This window comes from Pseudorasbora parva, chromosome 25, assembly GCF_024679245.1.
Source record: "Pseudorasbora parva isolate DD20220531a chromosome 25, ASM2467924v1, whole genome shotgun sequence".
NCBI lineage: Eukaryota > Metazoa > Chordata > Actinopteri > Cypriniformes > Gobionidae > Pseudorasbora > Pseudorasbora parva.
The window spans coordinates 30,029,598-30,052,017 of NC_090196.1; the positions used below are offsets into that span (position 1 = coordinate 30,029,598).

The window sequence follows — 22,420 nt, forward strand, 5'->3', positions numbered from 1 at the left end:
GCCAGAGGTGAAAACTTTGAAGAGGATGTTTTTATTTTATTTAGTACTTAATTCAATTAGTATTTAGTACAATTTACCTTGATCTTCAAATTACTGGTTCTTAATGCATTGTATTTCCTTTTGAAGCATCAGTGAATGTTTGAAGCTTTTTTTAATAGTTTTGTTTGAGTCCCTCAATCGTCCTCAGTGTGAAAAGATGGATCTAAAAATCATACAGTCACTGCTGGAGAGGGTTCAAATATGCAAAATATGATGGAAAACTGAAGAAAGGGGATTTTTCTGAAGAATGTTGGGCAGTTTAACTGCTCAGGACAAACAAGGGACTCATGAACAACCATCACAAGACAAAAAAACAACCGTAGATCGTCAGGGAATGACAGTATTGAGAATCAATGGTTCATAAACTTTTGAACCGGTAATTTTTGTAAATTCACCTTCATTTATTTTTTTGTCTTGTGGACTATATGTTAACATCTTTTATGTGAAATATCTTTTTCAGGACAGCACTAAATAAAAAATGACATGCATTGTAATAATATGATCCCTCTTATTTTGTTTTACTATTCACATTTTCACAGATTCTGCAAAGATTTCACAAATTTTCAAGCAGCACTGTATATGTGTATATACATTGAAAAAGAATAGCTATATTGCCTAATCGCTGGCATGGAGAGTCCGACTAGACATGAATCATTGAAACATGTTTGGCAAACTCATTGGTTATTTAATAAGAGAATATTTGGTTTCACCAACACACGTCGCTGCAATAGCAGCATCAAGTTTCTTAAAAACAGTACACTCTTGTCAGGGTAGAGTTCCAGACACACTTACACACACTCACAAACAAAAAAATATCTGAGTCCTGCTCTTAATTAGAAATACACAGCACACATTAATGTAGTTTTGACGCAAATTGTGCAGTTTCACAGGTCTTCACAGTTGTTTTTTTTTTTTTAAACAAATCACAAGTCTTTAACCCTGTAATTATTGAAGAGAGTCCTGTGTTTGAGGACTGCAGCAATGGTCTGGCCAACAATAATGCCTTCTAATAATAGCAACACTCACTTATACTTGTGTGAAAAACTCTTGCATAATTGCAAAAGTTAATTCATAGGGGTTAGAGTGATGCTATTTTATAACTTAAGCTATATTTGAGAAATTGTGTTACTGATACATTGCCAAAACGAGAGGCTACATTTTCATGTTTCAAGTGCATTACAGGGATTGTTCACCCTAAAATAAATGAAAATGGCATCAGTTAATCACCCTCAAGACATCCCAAACTTTATTTCTTCTGCTGAGCAAAAAGATATTTTGAAAAAAAGTGTTTTTGTCTATAGCATGAAAATTAATGTAGTTTTGGACCCCAATGACTTTTATTTGTATGAACAAAAATGTTTCCTTAAAATATCTTTTGTTTTTCACAGAAGAAAGAAAGTCATACGGGCTTTGAATAACACATTCAAAGGTGAACTATTCCTTCAAAATTCAACCTTTCCTTCTACTTTCCAATCAATTACATCAATTTAATGTTAGTTTTTTATTAGAGCGACTTACAGTCGCTTTCTTTACCCCATAAAGCATTCTGGGGTTACTTAAGTGCCATTATCAGGGCCCTAATAACTCTTAGTTACTCTCCAGTTCATTCTTGGGATTGAACCTGCAACCCTTGCAGTAATACTTCAGATGAGTAAAGCAGAAGTGTGTAGCATCTGCACCACAGAATTGCAAAAACTGGTTAAACAAACATTTCATGCATTTTTGTTTGTAGAAAGTACACACTTCAGCGTTAATAAGGAGACTGCCATGACCCATAGAAGAGGTGAAAGCATCAAGGTTATTCTTGCTCCTCCCCTTCATATTCATAATCCATTTCGGCTCTCTCGTACTCTAACTCCGCCTCCTCGTAGCCGTCATACCCCTCCCCCTCACAGATTAGCTCCTCCCTTTCATACTCCAAACCGTCATCATCATACCCAAGCTCAAACGCCACACTTTGTCTCTCAGGCTCTGCCCCATTGTCATTATTTTGTGGTTCATCCTCATCCCCAGTTGGGTTTGTTGAGGGAACCGACCCATTTGTTTCTTTCTCCTTAGCAACTGCCAAGTTTAGGGCGGAGCTCATTCGGAGTTTCTTGAGTATTCCGTGAATGACTGGATTAGCAGCCGCCGCCGCAGCCGCCGCCGCCTCCTCCGCTTCCTTCTCTGCGCGTTCTTTCGCTTCTCTCCTTCTCTCTCTAACCTGTAGGACCTCCTCAGCCCCTTCCCCGACAATGAGCACCTCCAGCCCGACGCGCGGGGGCTCCTTCACAGGGTTGTGGTCGTAGGAGAAGAGTCTCAGCGCAGGAAGATGATGCAAGTTTGGGAACTCTGATATCCGATTGCGGTCCATGTCCAGAATCTCCAGCTGCTCCATCTTGAGGAGCACTCGCGGAAACTCCTGAAAGCGGTTTCCGTACAGCCAGAGTCCTCTCAGGGCCTCCATACGACATAGGTCCGAGGGAAGGGTGCGCAGGCGGTTGTCGCCAATCTGCAGAGAGCGTAGATTGGGAAGGTCGTACAACTGCTTGGGGAATCGCTGGAAGTAGTTGCTCTCCACCCAGAGGCAACGCAAACTCTGCAAGTTCCTCACTTCCGGCGGGAGGCTCATCAGCCGGTTGCTTCCCAGGTAAAGACACGTGAGATTGGTCAGCTTGCACACAGAGAGGGGAACGTCTTCAATTTTATTGAAGTCCAGTGCCAGGGTTCGCAGACCCTGCAGCCGCGTGATGCCTTTAGGGACGTCGCGGAGACGGTTTCCACAGACGTAGAGCTTCTCCAGGTACTCCAGATCCAGGACTTGACGAGGAAGCCGTCGAAACTTGTAGTAGCTCAGGTCCAACACGGGATCTCCGCTCGCTAAGAGCTCATCGACTCCGAGAGGGAGCTCCTCGTCCTCCACGACCTTCTCTTCTTCTTCCTCCTCCTCCTCCTCCTCCTCTCCTTCATCTCCTTTCTCTTTAACCTTCTCCTTTTCCTCTCCCCCTTCGTCCTCGGTCTCTTTTCGGGACGAGTTGCCCATACCCTCAGCCGGCTAGCCCGGCGTTTGTCCGAGTGTGTGTGTGTGTGGTGAGAGTGTGTTTCAGGACGGGGTAAGAGGGTGAGGCGGTCTGTGGGGCTGGCCCCCCCTCCCCGTGTCAGTTTCACTCAGTAGGATTGACCCGGCAGTGACAGAGCCAGCACAGCGACACATGGTGCTCTGACTACAGGCGGCTTCCCCTCAGTCCCAGTACAACGAGGTCCAATGTCAGCAAAAACGGCAGAGATGCAAGCAAAGAGCCATTCTGAGTGTCTGTGTGGATAATTCTTCACAATGTCTTTATATGCTATTGAACAGATTATGGTAATAATAGTAATAGTAATAATAGTAATAATAGTAGTAGTAGTAATAGTAGTAGTAGTAGTTGTACAAATAAGTACTGTAACAGGGATAATGCTTAATTTTGTCTCTGTAATGTGAACTCAAAGTTTACAGATGAGTGTCAACAGCATACTAGCTTTTCATAGTGAATTATTTATTCATTTTAAATATATATATATATTATTTGTTAAAACTTAAAAGCATTAAATGACTCACATTACAGTCACAAACTTTCAGTGTCAGTCTGTCAGTTTTGATTGTGTGAAGGCTGATGCTGAGCGCCGCTCTGCCGACACACGCAGCTCTTGTCCCGGCCGCCCGGTCTGTGGATCCCGGTCTCGTACACTCGCTGCTGTGACCTGGCCGGCGGCAATGTGAACCGAACCGATGATGCCGCACTGTAACTCCGTGTTCCAAAATCGGACAAAAATCCTGTGGAGATGTCAGTTTAAAGTTTCCAGAAGGGCTTGACTCGTTTTCTCTAGCCTATTTCTGTCCAACGTTGTGTGATCAAAGCCGTCTCGCGCTTCTTCCTCTCTCTCTCTCTCTCTCTCTCTCTCTCTCTCTCTCTCTCTCTCTCTCTCTCTCTCTCTCTCTCTCTCTCTCTGTGTGTGTGTGTGTGTGTGTGTGTGTGTGTGTGTGTGTGTGGAGTTTGCGTAAAGCGTTGCCATGAACCGTCTCTCTCTCTCTCCCCTAGCAACCAAAACAGGGACATGCGAGTTACACACGATTGTCACGTGGTCTAGGGGGACCGAGAGGCGGTCAAATTCCTCTATTCCAAGTTCACGTTATGCAATAGAGAACGTATTTATTATTTTCTTTTCTTTTTAAAATTAAATATTTATTATATATTTATTCATATTAAACATTAGTAGCCTATACGTAGTGTAAAATAAAACGATGTGTACGTAAAATGATCAAGGTCTCCATTAATATAGCCCATTAATATACAGCCTAGGCTATATATTAAATGTTACATATATTGACGTGTAAGCATAATGAAATTAAGATTTTTTTAAAGTTAAAATTATGCCTATAAGTTTTTTGCTCCATACATTAGTACGTTTATGAATATGAAAAGCATAAAAGCCTTTGTGGAGAGAAAGTAAAAACTATTGAGAAACAAGAAAAAACATAAAATCCGAAGTAAAATGGTTGGTCACCAAATCAACCGAAACTATTTTCTGTGCTGCTCAGGACATGCATAATTCCATCGTCACAAAAAAACAAATAAATAAAGAAATGTATTGCAGAGTGAGGACATAACAAGGCTGAACAAACTGCTAATTTTAGTGAGATGATTCACTCTCAGCTGTTCTGCTCTGAAAGGAATATTCAAAACGAGGATATTTGAATGAAGTTCACTCCATCGGCTTGTACACTCGTCATGTCATACATATGCTGTTTAAACTGAATATATGTTACTATACTATATGAACTATTGATCTGTAAAGCATTATATAATGTTGTTTATTGGATTATTGATGATATTATTATGAAGTCTCACAAGAAGTCCTATTAGTAGCCTACAGAGTACATTTATAGTGTGGAGTCTTCAAATTATGATCTGTGGTGTTGCACATACTGATAAGTGTCAGAATCACGCTATGCCCTATATAGGTGTTTTTCTGCTGAAGTGTTGATGTAATGCATCAAAGTTCAGCCTTGATGTTCCACGGTGTCAGAGCAGCACAACCCCCTAGTGGCCAGTTTAAGTTATTGACCCTGTGAACCTGGTGCTGTTGCCATCCAGGTATTCATCAGCCAGAAATCAGTCAATATTTGTGTTTATTAGGCTTAATCCTCAATCCTTTTCTAATTAATTCACAACTATATATTTTTAATTCTTCAGTTATTAAATCGTCAGTTTTTGTCATTATTTTGAAATTAAAATGGACAGTTCTTGTTTTTTATCTGTTATTTTTTAATTGAGTATTGCTGTATTTATTCTAAATAATTTATCCGTGCACATCATCATTTCATTTTTTTTTTATTCATATGGCCTCATAACTCTAAAGATGTTATATATGAAGATTAGGTGAATGGAAGAAAGTCACACCAATATGGCGAATAAGCCCCGCCTTCTAAATGAAAGAGCCAATTGTTGATTAGTAAAGTCATCGCGTGACTGCAGCTGCCACTAGAAGAGACAGTTGTAAGATTTCATTGGTGATTTCAAATATGAAATTTATAAGCTTGGTGAACAGGTTTGGAGAATATGATGAGCTGCACTTGCATGCCCGAGTTACGTCTTAAAAGGACTTTGTTATAACTAACCCTCCATCCTCTTCTCTTCTCTTCTCTTCTCTTCTCTTCTCTTCTCTTCTCTTCTCTTCTCTTCTCTTCTCTTCTCTTCTCTTCTCTTCTCTTCTCTTCTCTTCTCTTCTCTTCTCTTCTCTTCTCTTCTCTTCTCTTCTCTTCTCTTCTCTTCTCTTCTCTTCTCGAGGGTGGGACAAACTGTCACTCTTGAGAGATAGACCAATAGCAAATCACAAATATCCAATCAATTCCCGATGAAATCAAGTCCCGCCTTACATTTTTTCTTGTTTGAGAAGCCTTTTCACTTGGACATATATGTTAATATGGACGAAAAACACTCTCAACTTCCATTCCACGTCATTTTTACAACCAGTAAATTACACCAGTATTTTAATAGTTGGGGGGTTTTTGTAAAGGTAATTCGCTTTATTCACACGTTTTGATCATACAGGCTTTCTTGGTGAACAGAGGACATAGTGATTTCAATGCGCTAACTCAATCTAGTTCCTGATTGACCCATCCTTTGGAAGTTGGGGTTTGCTTCCGTTTGGTTCAGTATTAAATGTTTGAAGTGGATAAACACGTCCTAAAAGTGAACAATAGTTTCATCTGCCTGCATAACCATAGGAATTTATGAAGGCCAGGGGGTGAAGAAGCAACCATTACGACTGCATGAGTGCATATGTAGGAACAATAATGTCTAAACCACGTTTTAGAAATTGGAAAGAAGTCCTTGGAACTATGGTGTCACCTAATTAATATGCATAAACCAAACTGATATGGTTTATAATGTGTCCTACCCTGAAAACCACGATGAAGGCCAAAGGTTTTGCTTCACATTTTAAATCTTTCAGGTCAATATGACATTATGTAATTCCTACATACAATATATTTTTAATGAACCGGTTGGGAATGTTATTTAAATCTTAAGATTTACCCTAAACTTTTTTTTTTTTTTTTTTTTTTTTTTTACAGGTATAGAGAATTTAAAAAATAATAATAATAATTTTATATGCACTGTAAAAACAAATCTGCATTATTTTTAAGTACTAAGTCATTTGAACTCAAATTACAATAAACTCACTTTAAAAATGAGTTGAATCTTGTATAACTTACAATGAAGAAGAAAATTGCTTATTTTGATGTTGTTATAGCTTATTAATTACATACTTTTTTACAGTGTAGCAAAAAAAAAGGTCTGCCAAAAATTTGTAAAATAAATTGTGAATTCAAGTTATAAAGTAATGCTGCAGCTGGAAAATATAATTTTTTGTATGACCATTTATGAGCATCTAATTATCTTATTTTATTATGAACATTATCAGAGAATAAATGCTTGACAATGGAGAATCATTCGTAGATGTTATTACAACTCATGATACAAATTAAGGATGGCACAATTTAGCTGTAAAGCCTTGATAATAAACACATGTTCAAAAGAAGTCTGTGGTGTTTTCTTTGCATGGAAAAGTCCAAAGTTCTTCTCTTTTTTCATTTGAAATGTTTTAACAGTCAGATCAGTCACCAATCTGCGCCTATTTATTCAAAGAAACTTTAGTAAAGGAGTCTTAACATGTGAAATGCTGAAATATGTGTATTATGAATCCATAGGCCTATTATTGCAACAACGGACAGCTGTTGTTGGTAAACAAAATACTGTAAAAACATGCAGTGGCTTTACAGATGTCATTTTGTTGACTAGTTTAGAACTGTATTGAGAATCATGATGCTTTAAATTGAAAATACAATAATCTTTGCTATTAAAATAGACAAAGCGTAATCCACAGAGACAAAACCCTATTAAAAGTTCTGTTTTTGAATAGGCTACAGCAGAATATAGATCTTCACTATAAGAATGATATGAAAATGTACACTTTTTGTTGTCTTTTTTACAGTTTTTTAGACAGTAAATCTCGTTCAGTCACTGACTGTATTATACATTATTTGACAAGGTATTTGATATAGCACTATATTTGATAAGGGTAGTAACTTATAAATAATAAACATGTATTTAATGCAGAAGTTTAATATTATATATCCGTTAAAATCGCTGTCATTGTTACAGGATGTATGACGGCACTCTTGTGCTGATGTGGGACTCGAACCTGAGTAACTCTTCTTTATCTCCGCGCTCTCCCCTCCCTTCCAAAGTTATCTCTCTCTTCCTATTGGCTGATGCTTCGCGAGACTGGCGCAGATTCTGCGCGCTGATTGGCCGGTGGCACTCGAATGATCTGTTCGGAATTCAGCAGAAGTACAAGTGATGAAGAGTGAGTGTATAAGACAGCATGAGCCTCTCATCCTCTTCTTTTTCCCTTCACACACAAACTAAATGACTGTGTGATCAAAGTGCTTGCAGAGAAGGTGAGTGAATTATTGAAACCTTTTTTCTTTCTGCTCATGTTATGTAACATAATGGATGCACATGAATGGACATTAGTTCATCAAGTTCATTCTGTTCAATAGGAAGAAAGGATGCTTTTGTGCAGCGTTTAATGTGACATCTAACAGTTTATTCATTTGTAATATTCAAGTGGGCAGTTCTGAAGAATCTAGAGCTGTTATTTTGCTGTACTTTTATTCCTGCTTTTGTTTGCATATCATGCAAAATGGGCAAAAAATGAGGAAGCAGTTAAAAATCTTTAGGTGCGTGTATTTCAGCACGACCCTTCGAGTGTCTGGTGCATAATTAATGAGATTATGTGAGCATTCGTTGTCTCATTCCTAAACAAAGACTAGGATTGTATTTAAGTGCAATATAAAAAGTAAATAATTGTGCTGTTAGGATATATTTCATCCTGACCTTAACCTAAGTGTAGCCTAAGGCTGCAGGTTGATTCTGGAATATGAACCTATTTTTTGACTTGATTTAGATGTACACTCATTTTAGATTACAGCAAGTTGGGTACGTTACTCTAAAAATGTAATTAACTAGCTAATTACATCTTCAACTGTGTAATTAGATTACTGTTCCAATTACTCTTGCTCTAAAAAAAAGTATTGGATTACTTACATTTACTTGGGATTACTTTTGGATTACTAATTTCTTTCTAAATCCTGTATCAACCATGAGCAGTTATACAATACAAGAATTCATATAAATAATATACAATTGCAAAAATTGTTCTTGACTAAAGTTTGTACATTAAAAACATATTTTAACATAGAATTTTGATATTAAATCCTAGCCTGGATGCCAGCCGAATTTAGCCCCGCCCACAAAATTGTGTATCCTTAAATTCTTTCATTTTTTTACAACACTGGCAAAGATCGTTTATTTCAGCACACGTGCAGACAGGGTTGCCAAGTTTTGCAATCGCCAACGTTGGGTCAAATATGGACTAACCCAGCAATTGGGTTGTTTTAACCCATCAATTGGGGTTGTTTTAACCCATCAATTGGGTTGTTTTAATCCTGCGGTTGGGTTAAATATTTGCTTAAGACAACCCAATCGCTGGGTTAAAACAACCCAATTGCTGGGTTAGTCCATATTTGACCCAAAACAACCCAGCATTTTTTAGAGTGTAGAGCCAGTTATTCTACTTTGGAATGTGTGTTCCGTGTCGGAATGTCTGTTTTTGTTTTGGTCTGTGTGGTACCGCCCACTGCCAGTTTATCCAATAGTATTTCGAAACCCCAGGTTGCCAGTTGGTGGAAAACAGCGTATTGCAGCCGTGAAAGCTAGCAGACAAACCAGGTCAGAGAGCAGGTTCTAAAGCCTCGATTTCCATCAAAAAATCTCTATGAACGTGAGCATAATAAAAAACGGACAAATCAACTTATCACCTTATAGTGTGGCTTTCATTGTCAGTTGCACTCACTCTTGTTGCATATCCTCAAGCTGGCAACCCACGTGAGCTTCAAGTCTGAGGAGGACGGTGCGGGGGAAACAACGATCTTCAATACTTTGAATTTGGACTGCAGTACCTATTTCAACCACTCAGTCCTACATACTGCACCTTGAACTCTTTCCCCACCAGCGTTTAAAAAAAAAGTTGCCAGCCACCGCCAGGGTTTTGGACCATTTTCACAAAAATGTAAAAGCCCATAGAATATTTTGCCTTATGAATATATGAGCATGCAATATATCAAAAGAAAGAGCTCACCCTCTTTTTTAAAATAAAAAATTAAATAAAAATTAATCTAGCTTCACGCATTCCTTTTTTTTAAATAAACACTTGAATATGGGTAGGTTTCATAAAAAAGCAACATTTTGAACAAAATCATGTTTTTGTGAAAGACTGTATCCAGATCAGATTCAGAGCGATGCTCAAACATAGATGGAGGAGATCGAGTCCATCAACACCCCTAAAGCTTCACAGTCCTGTAGCTTGTCCTGGGTCCACATTTCATTCAGTAACATTAGATAGTTTTGTTTTAAATGATGTTTAATGCTCATGATCAGGTTATTTTGCATATGCATATGATTACATGTGATCGCTTGTTTTATTGCGTCTTTCTCGTGTGTTTTGATCAGGAGATTCAGTACTCATTCAAAAGATGCGTATTAGCGCCCCCTAGCGTCTGACAGTGGAAACACGGAAACACAGAAAATTCAGTTTTTGACCCGGAAGTGTTTTCTCACAAATAACAGAAAATTCAGTGTTTGGCGGGGAAAGAGCTAAAGGCATACTATGTAGTTTTTTGCCACTAGAGGTCGCCTATTAAAAACAAAGGCGTAGCCTGATGATGCTGATATTGAGCGTGGAATCTTTGGAGTTGTATTCTTCACCTCTACAGCCGGTAGAAAAGAATCAGGACAGACTTGGGCAGAAATCATGTTCATGGATAAGATTACTAACGTTACTGTAATATGAAGCAGAGCAGGGCCAAGTGCTGTGGGAGAGGAACGAGGCCGCTGGAACGATTGATAATTAAAGATACGAGGAAGACACAATGGCTCGACAGCAGTTGAGCTTTTATTATGCCACAGTCCCCACTTACACTTCTTCCACTCAACCGTGAGGGTGTTAAAAATTATTTTTGTAAAAATGATAACGTTACTCTGTGCATTCGCTCTGTCGCTGCTATGAGAGACTTGTTGCACACTGCAGTTAGCTAGATCGATATTAGAATATCATATTAATGAGTGCTGGATGGCTTGTGTTGCTAAATGACATGCAATTAATTTTAAAACATATTGTATTTGTGTATTAATGCAGTACTGTATTAGTGTACAATAATTATTCGTAATTTAGTGTAGAATGATTTGTATTATTCAAACATTTGTTCCCTTGTCTACTAAAATATATAATATATTAAAACGTATTTGTTGTTTTCATGATTTCCACCCGGAAATCGAGGGTAACGCGAGTATGATGTCATTGATAGGCGTTAAAATGGCTTTTTTTCTCCTGATTTAAACCTTCTTGGAAACACTTGGGATAATGTAAGTACACAAATCAAGAAAATATATAAGATTGTTCTTGTGCTTCTAGTGGCACAAATCCAACATATTGTGCCTTTAAGAGAAATAATCCCTTACTTTTTTAAGGGAAAAGTAATGAATAATGAGTTACACTAAATACTGACAAAACATTTTACAGCATATCAAACGGTCATGAATAATAGGCTGCGTCTCATAAACTAGTGAACTGCCTATTTAGACATTGTTGCAGAAAGTCAACCTGGATATAATTAATTTAGACTGTCCCTTTTTGGTTACCTGACTAAATATTTGAGAGTGTGGATTTTTGCATTAAATAACAGGCAGACGTGAACATTAAATGTCATTGTTGCATGTTTTGTAAAGTCATGTTTTTTGGTTAAGGTGTTTAATTGAGGTGCTTAATCTTACAGTGCACAGTAAGCAGCAGTCAGAGTTTGATCAGTGATGGGCGGCGGAGGACAGCAGACGGACCGGATCACCGGGACCAATGGGAGATTCAGTACGTACACCTGGGAGGAGGTGCAGAAGCACACCAAGTTTGGAGATCAGTGGATCGTGGTTGAAAGGAAGGTTTATAATGTGAGCCAGTGGGTGAAGAGACACCCCGGAGGACTGCGGATCCTCGGACACTATGCTGGTGAAGATGCCACGGTAAAACACATTCAACAGTAACATTTTTACATTTAACACGGTTTGGGGAAGAAAAACAATGCTATAACTTAATCTAGTGAGCTACCTACCTATGCAGCTTTTGAGAGTATTATACAGATCAGATTACCGCAAAACATCTCAGAATGAGGTAGGCAGTCTGCCTCGACAATATTTTGGGCATCATGTTGTATAAATGTTGTATAATGTAAATAGTAGACTATATTATTGTAAAACGGGTACATCTTTGACCAGTATGACCAAATGTACTCTGTAGAAATGCTATGTTAATGTAACTATGAATAATTAATCATGCCCATATTAACAAACATGAATATTCAAATTTAACAGGAAAATGACAGATTATACTAGATTACTGCAAAACAATAATTTCCCAGTTAGACAGCGTTTTAAAGCATGTGCTTCTAATGTTACATAATGCTGTCTAGGTAGTAAGTTCATTAAATTTCAAGAGTTTCAGGAAACAATGAATTTTCAAGTGCTTATTTGTTCCTGTGTTTTTGTAATTGTTTCCGATTCAAATAAAGATTTTCAGTGTTAAATATGTTTTATCTGGTGTGATAGGAGGCGTTTACTGCATTTCATCCAGACCTTCAGCTGGTGAGGAAATACATGAAGCCGCTGTTAATCGGGGAGCTTGAGGCATCTGAACCCAGTCTAGACCGACAGAAAAATGTGAGTAAAGAGACTTAACTAAAGATTCAAACTAAGATGAATAAAACTTGAGGTTTGGCGGGTAAATATTGCCCCTCACACCGTAGTCAGTTAGAATATGTATATTCAAAATAGAAACTCAATTCCCAAAATGTTGGGACACTGTAAAAATTGTGAATAAACAAGGAATGCAATAATTTACAAATCTCATAAAATTATATTTTATTCACAATAAAATATAGATAACATATCAAATGTTGAAAGTGAGACATTTTGAAATGTCATGTCAAATATTGGCTCATTTTGGATTTCATGAGAGCTACACATTCCAAAAAAGTTGGGAAAGGTAGCAAAGAGGCCGGAAAAGTTAAATTTACATATAAGGAACAGCTGGAGGACCAGTTTGCAACTTATTAGATCGATTGGCAATGTGATTGGGTATAAAAAGAGCAGGGAAAAATGTCAGAGTTTGAAGTTATCATCTACAGTGCATAATATCATCCAAAGATTCAGAGGTTCTGGAACAATCTCTGTGCGTAAGGGTCAAGACTGGAAAACCAGACTGGATGCCCGTGATCTTCGGGCCCTTAGACGGCACTGCATCACATACAGGAATGCTACTGTAATGGAAATCACATCATGGGCTCAGGAATACTTTCAGAAAATGTTGTTGAACACAACCAACCATGTGGATTTGTGCTGTTGTCTGCTAAAACTCTTTAACTCTATTGGTCTTTAGGTCTATAAGCCAAATCTAAACATGATAGAGAAGCACAGGCATTTTCTCTGGGCCAATGCTCATTTAAAAGGGACTGTGGCAAAGTGGAAAACTGTTCTGTGGTCGAACGAATCAAAATTTGAAGTTCTTTTTGGAAAACTGGGATGCCATGTCATCCGGACTAAAGAGGACAAGGACAACCCAAGTTGTTATCAGCGCTCAGTTCAGAAGCCTGCATCTCTAACGGTATGGGGTTGCATGAGATTGTGTGGCATGAGCAGCTTACACATCTGGAAAGGCACCATCAATGCTGAAAGGTATATCCAAGTTCTAGAACAACACATGCTCCCATCCAGACGTCGTCTCTTTCAGGGAAGACCTTGCATTTTCCAATCAACATCATGGCTGTGTAGAAGAAGGATCTGGTACTGAAATGGCCAGCCTGCAGTCCAGATCTTTCACCCATTGAAAACATTTGGCGCATCATAAAGAGGAAGATGCGACAAAGAAGACCCAAGACAATTGAGCAACTAGAAGCCTGTATTAGACAAGAATGGGACAACATTCCTATTCCTAAACTTGAGCAACTCGTCTCCTCAGTCCCCAGACGTTTGCAGACTGTGACAAAAAGAAGAGGGGATGCCACACAGTGGTAAACATGGCCTTGTCCCAACTTTTTTGAGATGTGTTGATGACATGAAATCAACTTATTTTTCCCTTCAAATGATACATTTTCTCAGTTAAAACATTTGATATGTCATCTATGTTGTAATCTGGATAACATATTGAAATTTGAAACTTCCACATCATTGCATTCTCTTTTTATTCACAACTTTTACAGTGTCCCAACTTTTTTGGAATCGGTTTGTATATCTGAGTTTTGCATACTGTATTAATATTTATGAAGATTAATGATGAAGTACTAGGAAGACATTGCAAAAATTTAAAGGGCCAGGGGTGCGTTTTAACAAATATACCATAAATCTAAGTTGATCGTGGAACTATTGTAACCTATGGTCCCTTTGATCAACTTTGCTCACCAAGCTTTAGAAAAAAAGCAGCACAGACCTTAAAAAAATCTAATAATAATAATAATAATAATAATAATGTCATAATAATAATTTGTTACATTTATATAGCACTTTTCTAGGCATTTAAAGCGCTTTACATATTGAAGGGGGGAACCTCCTCAACAACCACCAATATTCAGCATCCACCTGGATGATGCGACGGCAGCCATATTGCACCAGAACGCTCACCACACACCAGCTTATGTTGGAGAGGAGACAGAGTAATGAAACCAATCAATGTATGGGGAGGATTAGGAGGCCATGATGGACAGTGGCCTATGGGCAAATTTGGCCAGGATTACGGGTTTACACCCCTACTCTTTGACCAGACTCGACTCTGCTTAGCTTCGGTGGGAAACCAGTCTTGGACTACAGGGTGATATGGCTGCTGGTAAAAATCTTTAATAATATAAGAATGATCTTCAGGTGGGCCAAATCTAGAGTTGAAAAGTCACACAAAAAGTTACATTGAAATTCAAATTGGGATGACAAGACATGTACTGAATTACAATTCAATGAAATGTATCAGGTCATTGCATTCAGGGAAACAAATCTTTCTGGGTTGTTGACGTGACATGGCATTTTCTTTGTCACACAAGATAAAAATCGATATAATTTGTATCGTCATTTAAAATGCAGTAAATGGTCAACATGTCTTTGTCTTTCATGGACCTGTTGTTATAAAAACTGCTTTGTCCTTAGCTTTGTAAATTTTTTGACCCAAATCCAAAGATTGTCCTCAAGAATGATTCAATAAATTACTTTTATAAATTAAAAAGAAAAGCATACAAATGTTAATAAACACCGCAGGAATAATTTGCTTATGTGTAAATTACAATAATTGTTTTCATCCATATATTTATCAAAGCATTTTGTCACTGAAAACCATGTTTCAATCAGCTCCCTAGTGCAGTAGTAAGGGCACTAATCAGGGAGTCGCCACATGTATACATATGTACACACATATTATGTACACAATATACTGATTGACGACCTAGGAAGTGAGCTTATTGAGATGCGTGTCCTCCGGTGTGATGCCATATCCTAATTTTAAATCTGGCCATTCCACTGACAAGTTTAATGCTTCGCCCCGCAGCACGGGTATAAAACAGGAAGTGGAATGGTAGATCAGCGCTTTCTACAGTGTTTTGCTGTGTCTACGAAGAGCTTCTGACTACGAGTCAAATATTCAAGTGTTTGAGAGTCTGCCAGTGCGGGTGATACGGTGCGTCAGTGAGAGACCGTCCCTTCAGTGATCAAAAAGAGCTTGTTGGTTCGCTGAGCGTTTCCTTTGAGAGTTGGTTCGCTGGGCGTGTACACATACACACACACACACAAACATCACTGAGAGCTCACACAGGCTTGCAGTTCGAACTGTGTGGAGCCGCGGTCATCTCCCTGAGTGCTTCAGCACACTAAAAGAGCAGCTTTCCATTCACAAAAGAGCAACACGGTTTGACCCTGCGTCTTTTTCAAGATGTCATTCAAACGTCTCAGGTTACGTATGTAACCATGGTTCCCTGAGAGGGAACGAGACGCTGCGTCGAAACGCTAGGGGGGACGCCTCTGCGTGCCATGTCATGAAGCACTTGTGTAATCAGTCCAATAGCGGGACGATACGTCACGGGCGGGTGACGTCATCGACCAGGAAGCTATAAAGCATGCCCGGACCAAACAGTCACTAGCTTCTGGAAAAGTCGAACAAATCGATCACAGGCATGCCGGGAGTATGGCATCTCGACGCAGCGTCTCGTTCCCTCTCAGGGAACCATGGTTACATACGTAACCTGAGACGTTCCCTATCTCGAGGGAACTTCGAGCTGCGTCGAAACGCTAGGGGACCTCAATACCCACGCCGCCAGAGTCCCAAATGTCTGTATGTGTGAATCAACCCAGAAACACCCGGGACCCCGGTGTAGAGGCTACATCTAGATTGTAAAACCTCACAAATGTATGCGGAGAGGACCACCCAGCCGCATCACATACCTCTGACAATGAAACTCCCGAAATAAGAGCCATAGAGGCAGCCATACTCCTAGTGGAGTGGGCGCGGACCCTCATTGGTGAAGGATGTCCGGCCGACTCATAAGCGAGCGAAATAGCCTCGACTATCCACTTGCTAAGCATCTGCTTTGAAGCCGGTTTTCCCTTGCTCGGGGACCCAAAAACACACAAACAACTGTTCTGAGTTTCGCCACAGGGAAGCCCTGTGGACATATGCATCTAGGGCCCTGACCGGACATAGCAGATTTAGCTTCTCTTGGTCTTGACTAGTGAACGGAGGCGGACAGAAAGCCTGCAGCATTACTGGTCCCGGCACATTAGTCGGGACCTTGGGAGCATATCCTTCCCTCGGGAAGAGAAATGCTTTTACCATTCCTGGTGCAAACTCCAGACAAGAGGGTGCCACTGCCTAAGTAGGCACCCTCGAGCGTGCCGCAGGTCTGCGCCTCAAAGTACCACGAAGGAACCGCATGACCCAAGGGTGTTTCCCCAATGATGCATTATCTAATGGAATATGATAAGCAGATATCGCCGACACATATACTTTCAGTGTTGACGGAGATAACCCTGCGGAGAATTTTTCTTGTAGGAACTCAAGAACTGAACCGAACGGGCAGTTAACAGGGTCCAAAGCCTGGTGTGTACACCAGGCGACAAAAACTCTCCATTTGAGTGCGTAAAGTCTCCTTGTGGATGGTGCTCTGGAGTGCAACATGGTCTCTATCACCTCAGTAGATAGACCCGTGTTTATGAACTGGGCCCCCTCAGGGGCCAAGCCCACCGTTTCCACAGTTCCGGGCGTGGGTGCAGTACTGACCCCCCCGGCCTGCGAAAGAAGATCTCTCCTGACTGGGATTTCCCAGGGAGGACCTTCTAGGAGAGACATAATGTCGGCGAGCCATACTTGGCCCGGCCAGAGCGGGGCTACCAATAAAAGCTGAACCCCGTCCCGGCGGACGCTCTCCAGCACTCCTGGGAGCAATGCCAGAGGGGGGAAGGCATACAGACGCAGCCTCGGCCACCTCTGTACCATTGCGTCCAGCCCCAGCAGGGCTGGATGCGTGAGGGAGAAATATGCTGGACAGTGTGTCGTCTCTCGAGACGCAAACAGATCCACCTGGGCTCGCCCAAAGCGGATCCACAGCTCCTCCACCACCTCGGGTGGAGTCTCCATTCTCCCGGCATCACTCCCTGCCTCGACAGGGAGTCTGCCGCTACATTCAGGACCCCCGGGATGTACATCGCCCTGAGCGAGAGCATCTTGCCTTGGGCCCATGTTAGCATATGATGCGTCAGCTTCCACACCCGATGCGATCTCAACCCCCCCTGGTGATTTATATACGAGACCACCGAAGTGTTGTCTGACCGAACTAACACATGGCGGCCCCGCAGGTCTGAGAGGAAGTGTTTGATCTTATATGATTGAAACACAGCCATCAGCTCCAGCTGGTTTATGTGCCAGGAGAGCTGACGGCCGCCCAGACCTTGGGCCGAGCGGCCACTCATGACCGCTCCCCAGCCAGTTAGGGAGGCATCCGTCGTTAGCGCTACGCGACGACAAGGAGCCCCCAGAACTGGACCTTGGGACAGGAACCAAGGATCTTTTCACTTCACTAAGGCACGTAGGCAGCGCCGCGTGACCTTGATCAAGCGAAAAAGGGTTTCCCCTCAGGGAGAACCCCTTGGTCCTGAGCCACCACTGTAAGGGTCTCATGTACCGCAGGCCAAAAGGTACCCCGTTGGATGCTGCTGTCATCAGCCCTAACACTCTCTGAAAGTGTTTCACAGTGAGTGACTGACCTAGCTTTATCTGGTTCACGGTATCCAGGATCGTTTTTATCCTGGGAGGGGATAGCCGAGCCGACATTATTTTCGTGTCACAGACTACCGCCAGAAAAGTAGTGCTCTGCAGCTTATAGGTGCCAGCACACATTTCTTTCCGTTCAACCTTAGCCCCAACACTCTCATATGGGCGAGAACAGCATCTCGATGCTGAACGCCCACTCGATATAATTGAGCACGCGAATGCCCTGGAGTCGCACCTGAGCCAGAGCTGCATTCACGCACTTGGTGAAAGTGTGGGGTGATTAAGCTAGGCCGAATGGCAGCACTCAATACTGGTAAGCTTCGCCCCCGAAAGCAAACCTGAAGACCTGTCTGTGCTGCGGAAGGATGGAGATGTGGAAGTATACATTTTTTAGGTCTATTGTGACACACCAGTCCTCGGACCTGATGTGACACACGATCTGTTTTATCGTGAGCATTTTGTTTAGCTGATGCAGATCTAAAAATAGGCCTTAACCCTCCATCCTTCTTTGGAACTATGAAGTACCGGCTGTAAAAGCCCGACTCTCTGCAGAGGGGAGGGACCCGTGTATAGCCTCTTTTCGCAGAAGAGTCTGTACCTCTCGTTCCATGACCAGAGGCTGCTCGGGGGTTACTACCGTAGGAGTAACCCTGCTGAACACGGGTGGGTGTGCCCGAACCCTTTTTATAATGTGAGCAGGACCCATTCTGAGATATTCGTCAGAAGTTTCCACGCTGCCAGAAAATCTACTAAGGGAACCAGCCTCTCGAGGCTGGTCTCTGGATTTTCCTGGGTGGTCAGCCCGGTGTCCTGTAACGGATAACCGGCAGGTAGCAACCGAACTGACCGCCACGGGGCCCTCACGAGAGGGCGCGAACATCCCCAAGCCGCTACGTTTCCGGGTGGACAAGGAGATATATGTTCGCCGGGGACCGCCGCGCCCTGAAGCACCAACGGTGGCAGGGTTGGCAGACCGGCCCCCCCCGATGGCACCGGGAATGAGCGGGCGCCTCGGCGAGCCGCACTCTCCCGGAGGGGACTGCCATCGGAAGTCCTGCGCCTCTGACGTCAGGACTTCTTAGCCGAGGCCTTCCTAGCAGTAAGGACGGCCCTCAGATCCGCCCTACCACGGGAAGGTCCCGGCTGAGCGCGTCGCTCAGGGGGGGGGCCCGAGCGGCCACGCTCTCTCTTTGTTTTGCTCGGTGTAGGTTTGAGAAGGACGTACTCGGCTGAGGCTGCCCCGCCCGACAGCCCCAGAGGGACATTTTGATTTATTTATTTATTTATTATATATATATTTTTTTATATTTCACATATCAATATCCCCCAGCAGGTCTGCTTGTTTTATATGCTTGCAGGGCAACCGCCGTATACAAACCGGCGGCCGCCTGATCTGCTGCCGAATATGCCCTACCCCCAAAGCCGACTTTTTTTTTTTTTTTTTTTACCGGCTTGTTGTGGGCAGCTGTGGGGCTGTGTGACGATGTGGACTTGGGGGAGAGATAGCTCGCAAGCGTCTCTTCCCCGCGAGACATCGTCGCCCTTTCTGAATGATAGATGCAGACCCATAATCTACGCAATGCCTCGGCAAACACGCGATCTGAGCCACTAAACTCAACCCCGTAATCTACACGCTGCCTCGGCAAGCGCGAGATCCCCGATCGAGTCATAGAATCTATATTGTAGACCCGTGATCTACACGCTGCCTCGGCAAACGCGAGATCCGAGCCACTAGATTCAGCCCCTCGTAATCTCAAACATGCTGTCTGCTCGCCATTATATTGTTCTTTCTCTTTCTTATTTTATTTATATATTTATTTATTTTTTGGCGAACTTCTTGACACTCGGCCGGCCAGTCTAAACTTAACCTGGACACAGCGCGAGTTACACCAATAGCACCTCTTTTTATGAGTGTGTGTGTGTCGTTTTCTTTTGGCAGATCATCATCAGCGCTAACAACATCCAGTTCCTCAGAGCTGGAGTGCTGCGCTGCGTTTGTGCCTCAGCGCGAGCGGAAGAAAACCGCAGAGCGTGCTTCCAGCTCGCTAACTGAGTCACGAGATCCAGCGGGTAAAGGCAGAGATAGGGGATCACCCGTCTCTAACCCCGCCACTAGATCCAACTGCGATCCCCAGGACGCGAGCCTTCGCTGCGCCTCGGCAACAGCGGGACCCGAGCCCTGAGGACCGCGAGCCAAAGCACTCTCCTCGAAGAGTGCCCGGCGTGATCTTAATATGCGCATTGGGAGTCTCTCGCAATGCTCGCAGCCAACCCCCTCGAGAGCTGACTGGGCATGCTCGAGCCCCAAACACATCACACATTAGGACGTGTGTATCCCAACCCGTGATGTAACGTGGGCAGGGAGGAACACAACACCTATATTTCTTTTTTTTTTTTTTTTTTTTTGAACACACACACAATAAATGGACATACAATTCACACAGAGCGCTTGTGAAGACACAGAAGCTAGTGACTGTTTGGTCCGGGCATGCTTTATAGCTTCCTGGTCGATGACGTCACCCGCCCGTGACGTATCGTCCCGCTATTGGACTGATTACACAAGTGCTTCATGACATGGCACGCAGAGGCGTCCCCCCTAGCGTTTCGACGCAGCTCGAAGTTCCCTCGAGATAGGGAACCGTGTGTTTCTGGTTGCGGTCGATTTCTGTCTCCGCTTGACGGGCACGTTCGTTGTCTCACGTGTCTGGGCGCACAGCACGCTGAGGCTGCGTTCGTGGATGAGACATGTTCCCACTGCGGGAATATGTCCATCGCAGTGCTACGGTCCAGACTCCAGTACCTCAGAAGAGGTGGAGCGCCATCGTGCATCCCCCGATCTAGCGGTCCTCCAGCTGCAAAGCAGAGGGCTGCTACTTTGGCTGATGACCTTGGTGGGGACCTGAGGGTGACGGTCAGGGCAAACCCGACGGGTCTCATGGCTCCTCGGGCCCCTCCCCCCTCCACTGTGCCGGTGGAGTTTCCGGAAGGGCGTGCTGACCTCCCACGTGGAGCACCAGTCGTCTCTTTTGGGGCTCCGGCGGAGGACCAGATGTCGGTCGCTGCATCGGGGGATGAGCTAATGGGCCGCACTGGTCAAAACATCTCTGCCGCTGGCTCTCCGGAGTCCAGCGGTACCCACCTTGTCACAAAAAGAGCACTTTCCTCTCTCTCTGGGCCCCAAGAGGGTCAGGTTGGCAGTGTGCGACGCCCACGGGCCTTGTCACTCCTTTCCTACCCTCCCGTCGCCAGGGGGCAGTTGTGTGGGCCTCGAGGACGCCCCCGGGCCTTCTCACCCACATACTCCCTCTCTCGTGAGCACTAAGTCAACACTCCGGGCCGCCCACGGGCCTCCCGGGTCAGGGCTGAGTGCTTCACTTCCCTGCCTCCGGGCAGTGGGCAGCAGAGTGGGCTCCGAGGACGCCTCCGGGCCTTCTCACCCACTCTCTGTCCAAACCAGAGTGCTCAGGCAACACTTCGGGCCGCCTCCGGGCCTCCCGAGTCGGGCCAGAGTACTCCGCTTCGCTGCCCCACCCCGGGCACATCTGTGGTGCCGTTGGTCCTGCTTGCACGGTCTCTGGGGGCCTGGCTAGGTCTCCCCAGGCCGTCTCGCTGGCTCATCCGTACCATCAGACTCGGCTACGCGATTCAGTTCGCGCGCCGGCCGCCCAAGTACAAGGGCATCCTCTTCACCTCCGTGCGAAGCAGCAATGCTCAGGTCTTGAGGTCAGAGATCGAGGTCCTACTGGCGAAGGACGCGATCGGGCCGGTTCCTCCAGCCGATATGAAGACGGGGTTCTACAGCCCCTACTTCATTGTGCCCAAGAAAGGGGGTGGGTTACGACCAATCCTGGACTTGCGAGTTCTGAATCGGGCCCTGCACAAGCTCCCGTTCAGAATGTTGACGCAGAAACGCATTTTTCAATGCATCCGTCCCCAGGATTGGTTTGCAGCGATCGACCTGAAGGACGCGTACTTCCATGTGCCTATTCTCCCTCGACACAGACCGTTCCTGCGCTTTGCGTTCGAGGGGAAAGCATATCAGTACAAGGTCCTGCCCTTCGGGCTGTCCCTGTCGCCCCGTGTCTTTACGAAGGTCGCGGAGGCAGCCATTGTTCCACTCAGAGAACGCGGCGTTCGGATTCTAAACTACCTCGACGATTGGCTGATCCTAGCCCAGTCGATGGACCAGTTGTGCGCACACAGGGACCTGGTGCTCAGTCACCTCAGCCAGTTGGGCCTTCGGGTCAACCGAGAGAAGAGCAAACTCTGTCCTACACAGAGGATCTCTTATCTCGGTATGGAGTTGGACTCGGTCAACCGGACTGTGCGCCTCACCGAGGAGCGAGTCCAGTCGGTGTTGAACTGCTTGAATATGTTCAAGAGCAGGACAAATTCTTTCAGAGGCTCCTGGGGCATATTGCATCTGCAGCCGCTGTCACGCCGCTCGGAT

General features: G+C 43.6%; 2 protein-coding genes across 2 annotated transcripts in view; one reads left to right on the plus strand and one right to left on the minus strand.

Annotated features, from left to right (window-relative positions):
• Window positions 1–268: 268 nt before the first annotated feature.
• Window positions 269–3,948, minus strand: LOC137065106 (leucine-rich repeat-containing protein 10B). The gene has a single exon (XM_067436671.1). It carries the CDS (start codon window positions 3,059–3,061, stop codon window positions 1,838–1,840), a length of 1,224 nt encoding a protein of 407 aa, XP_067292772.1. The 5' UTR covers window positions 3,062–3,948; the 3' UTR covers window positions 269–1,837.
• A 3,922-nt stretch (window positions 3,949–7,870) lies between these two features.
• fads2 (fatty acid desaturase 2) overlaps window positions 7,871–22,420 on the plus strand; it is a 96,594-nt gene continuing 82,044 nt past the window's right edge. Inside the window, exons 1-3 of the mRNA XM_067436935.1 lie at window positions 7,871–8,023; window positions 11,459–11,699; window positions 12,282–12,392. Of these exons, the coding sequence (XP_067293036.1) occupies window positions 11,493–11,699; window positions 12,282–12,392 (318 nt within the window). The 5' untranslated portion in view covers window positions 7,871–8,023; window positions 11,459–11,492. The remainder of the gene's footprint in view (window positions 8,024–11,458; window positions 11,700–12,281; window positions 12,393–22,420) is intronic.

Bases quoted from the DNA above. Each gene is read 5' to 3' on its own strand.
- LOC137065106 (XM_067436671.1), bottom strand. From the start codon at position 3,061: ATGGGCAACTCGTCCCGAAAAGAGACCGAGGACGAAGGGGGAGAGGAA.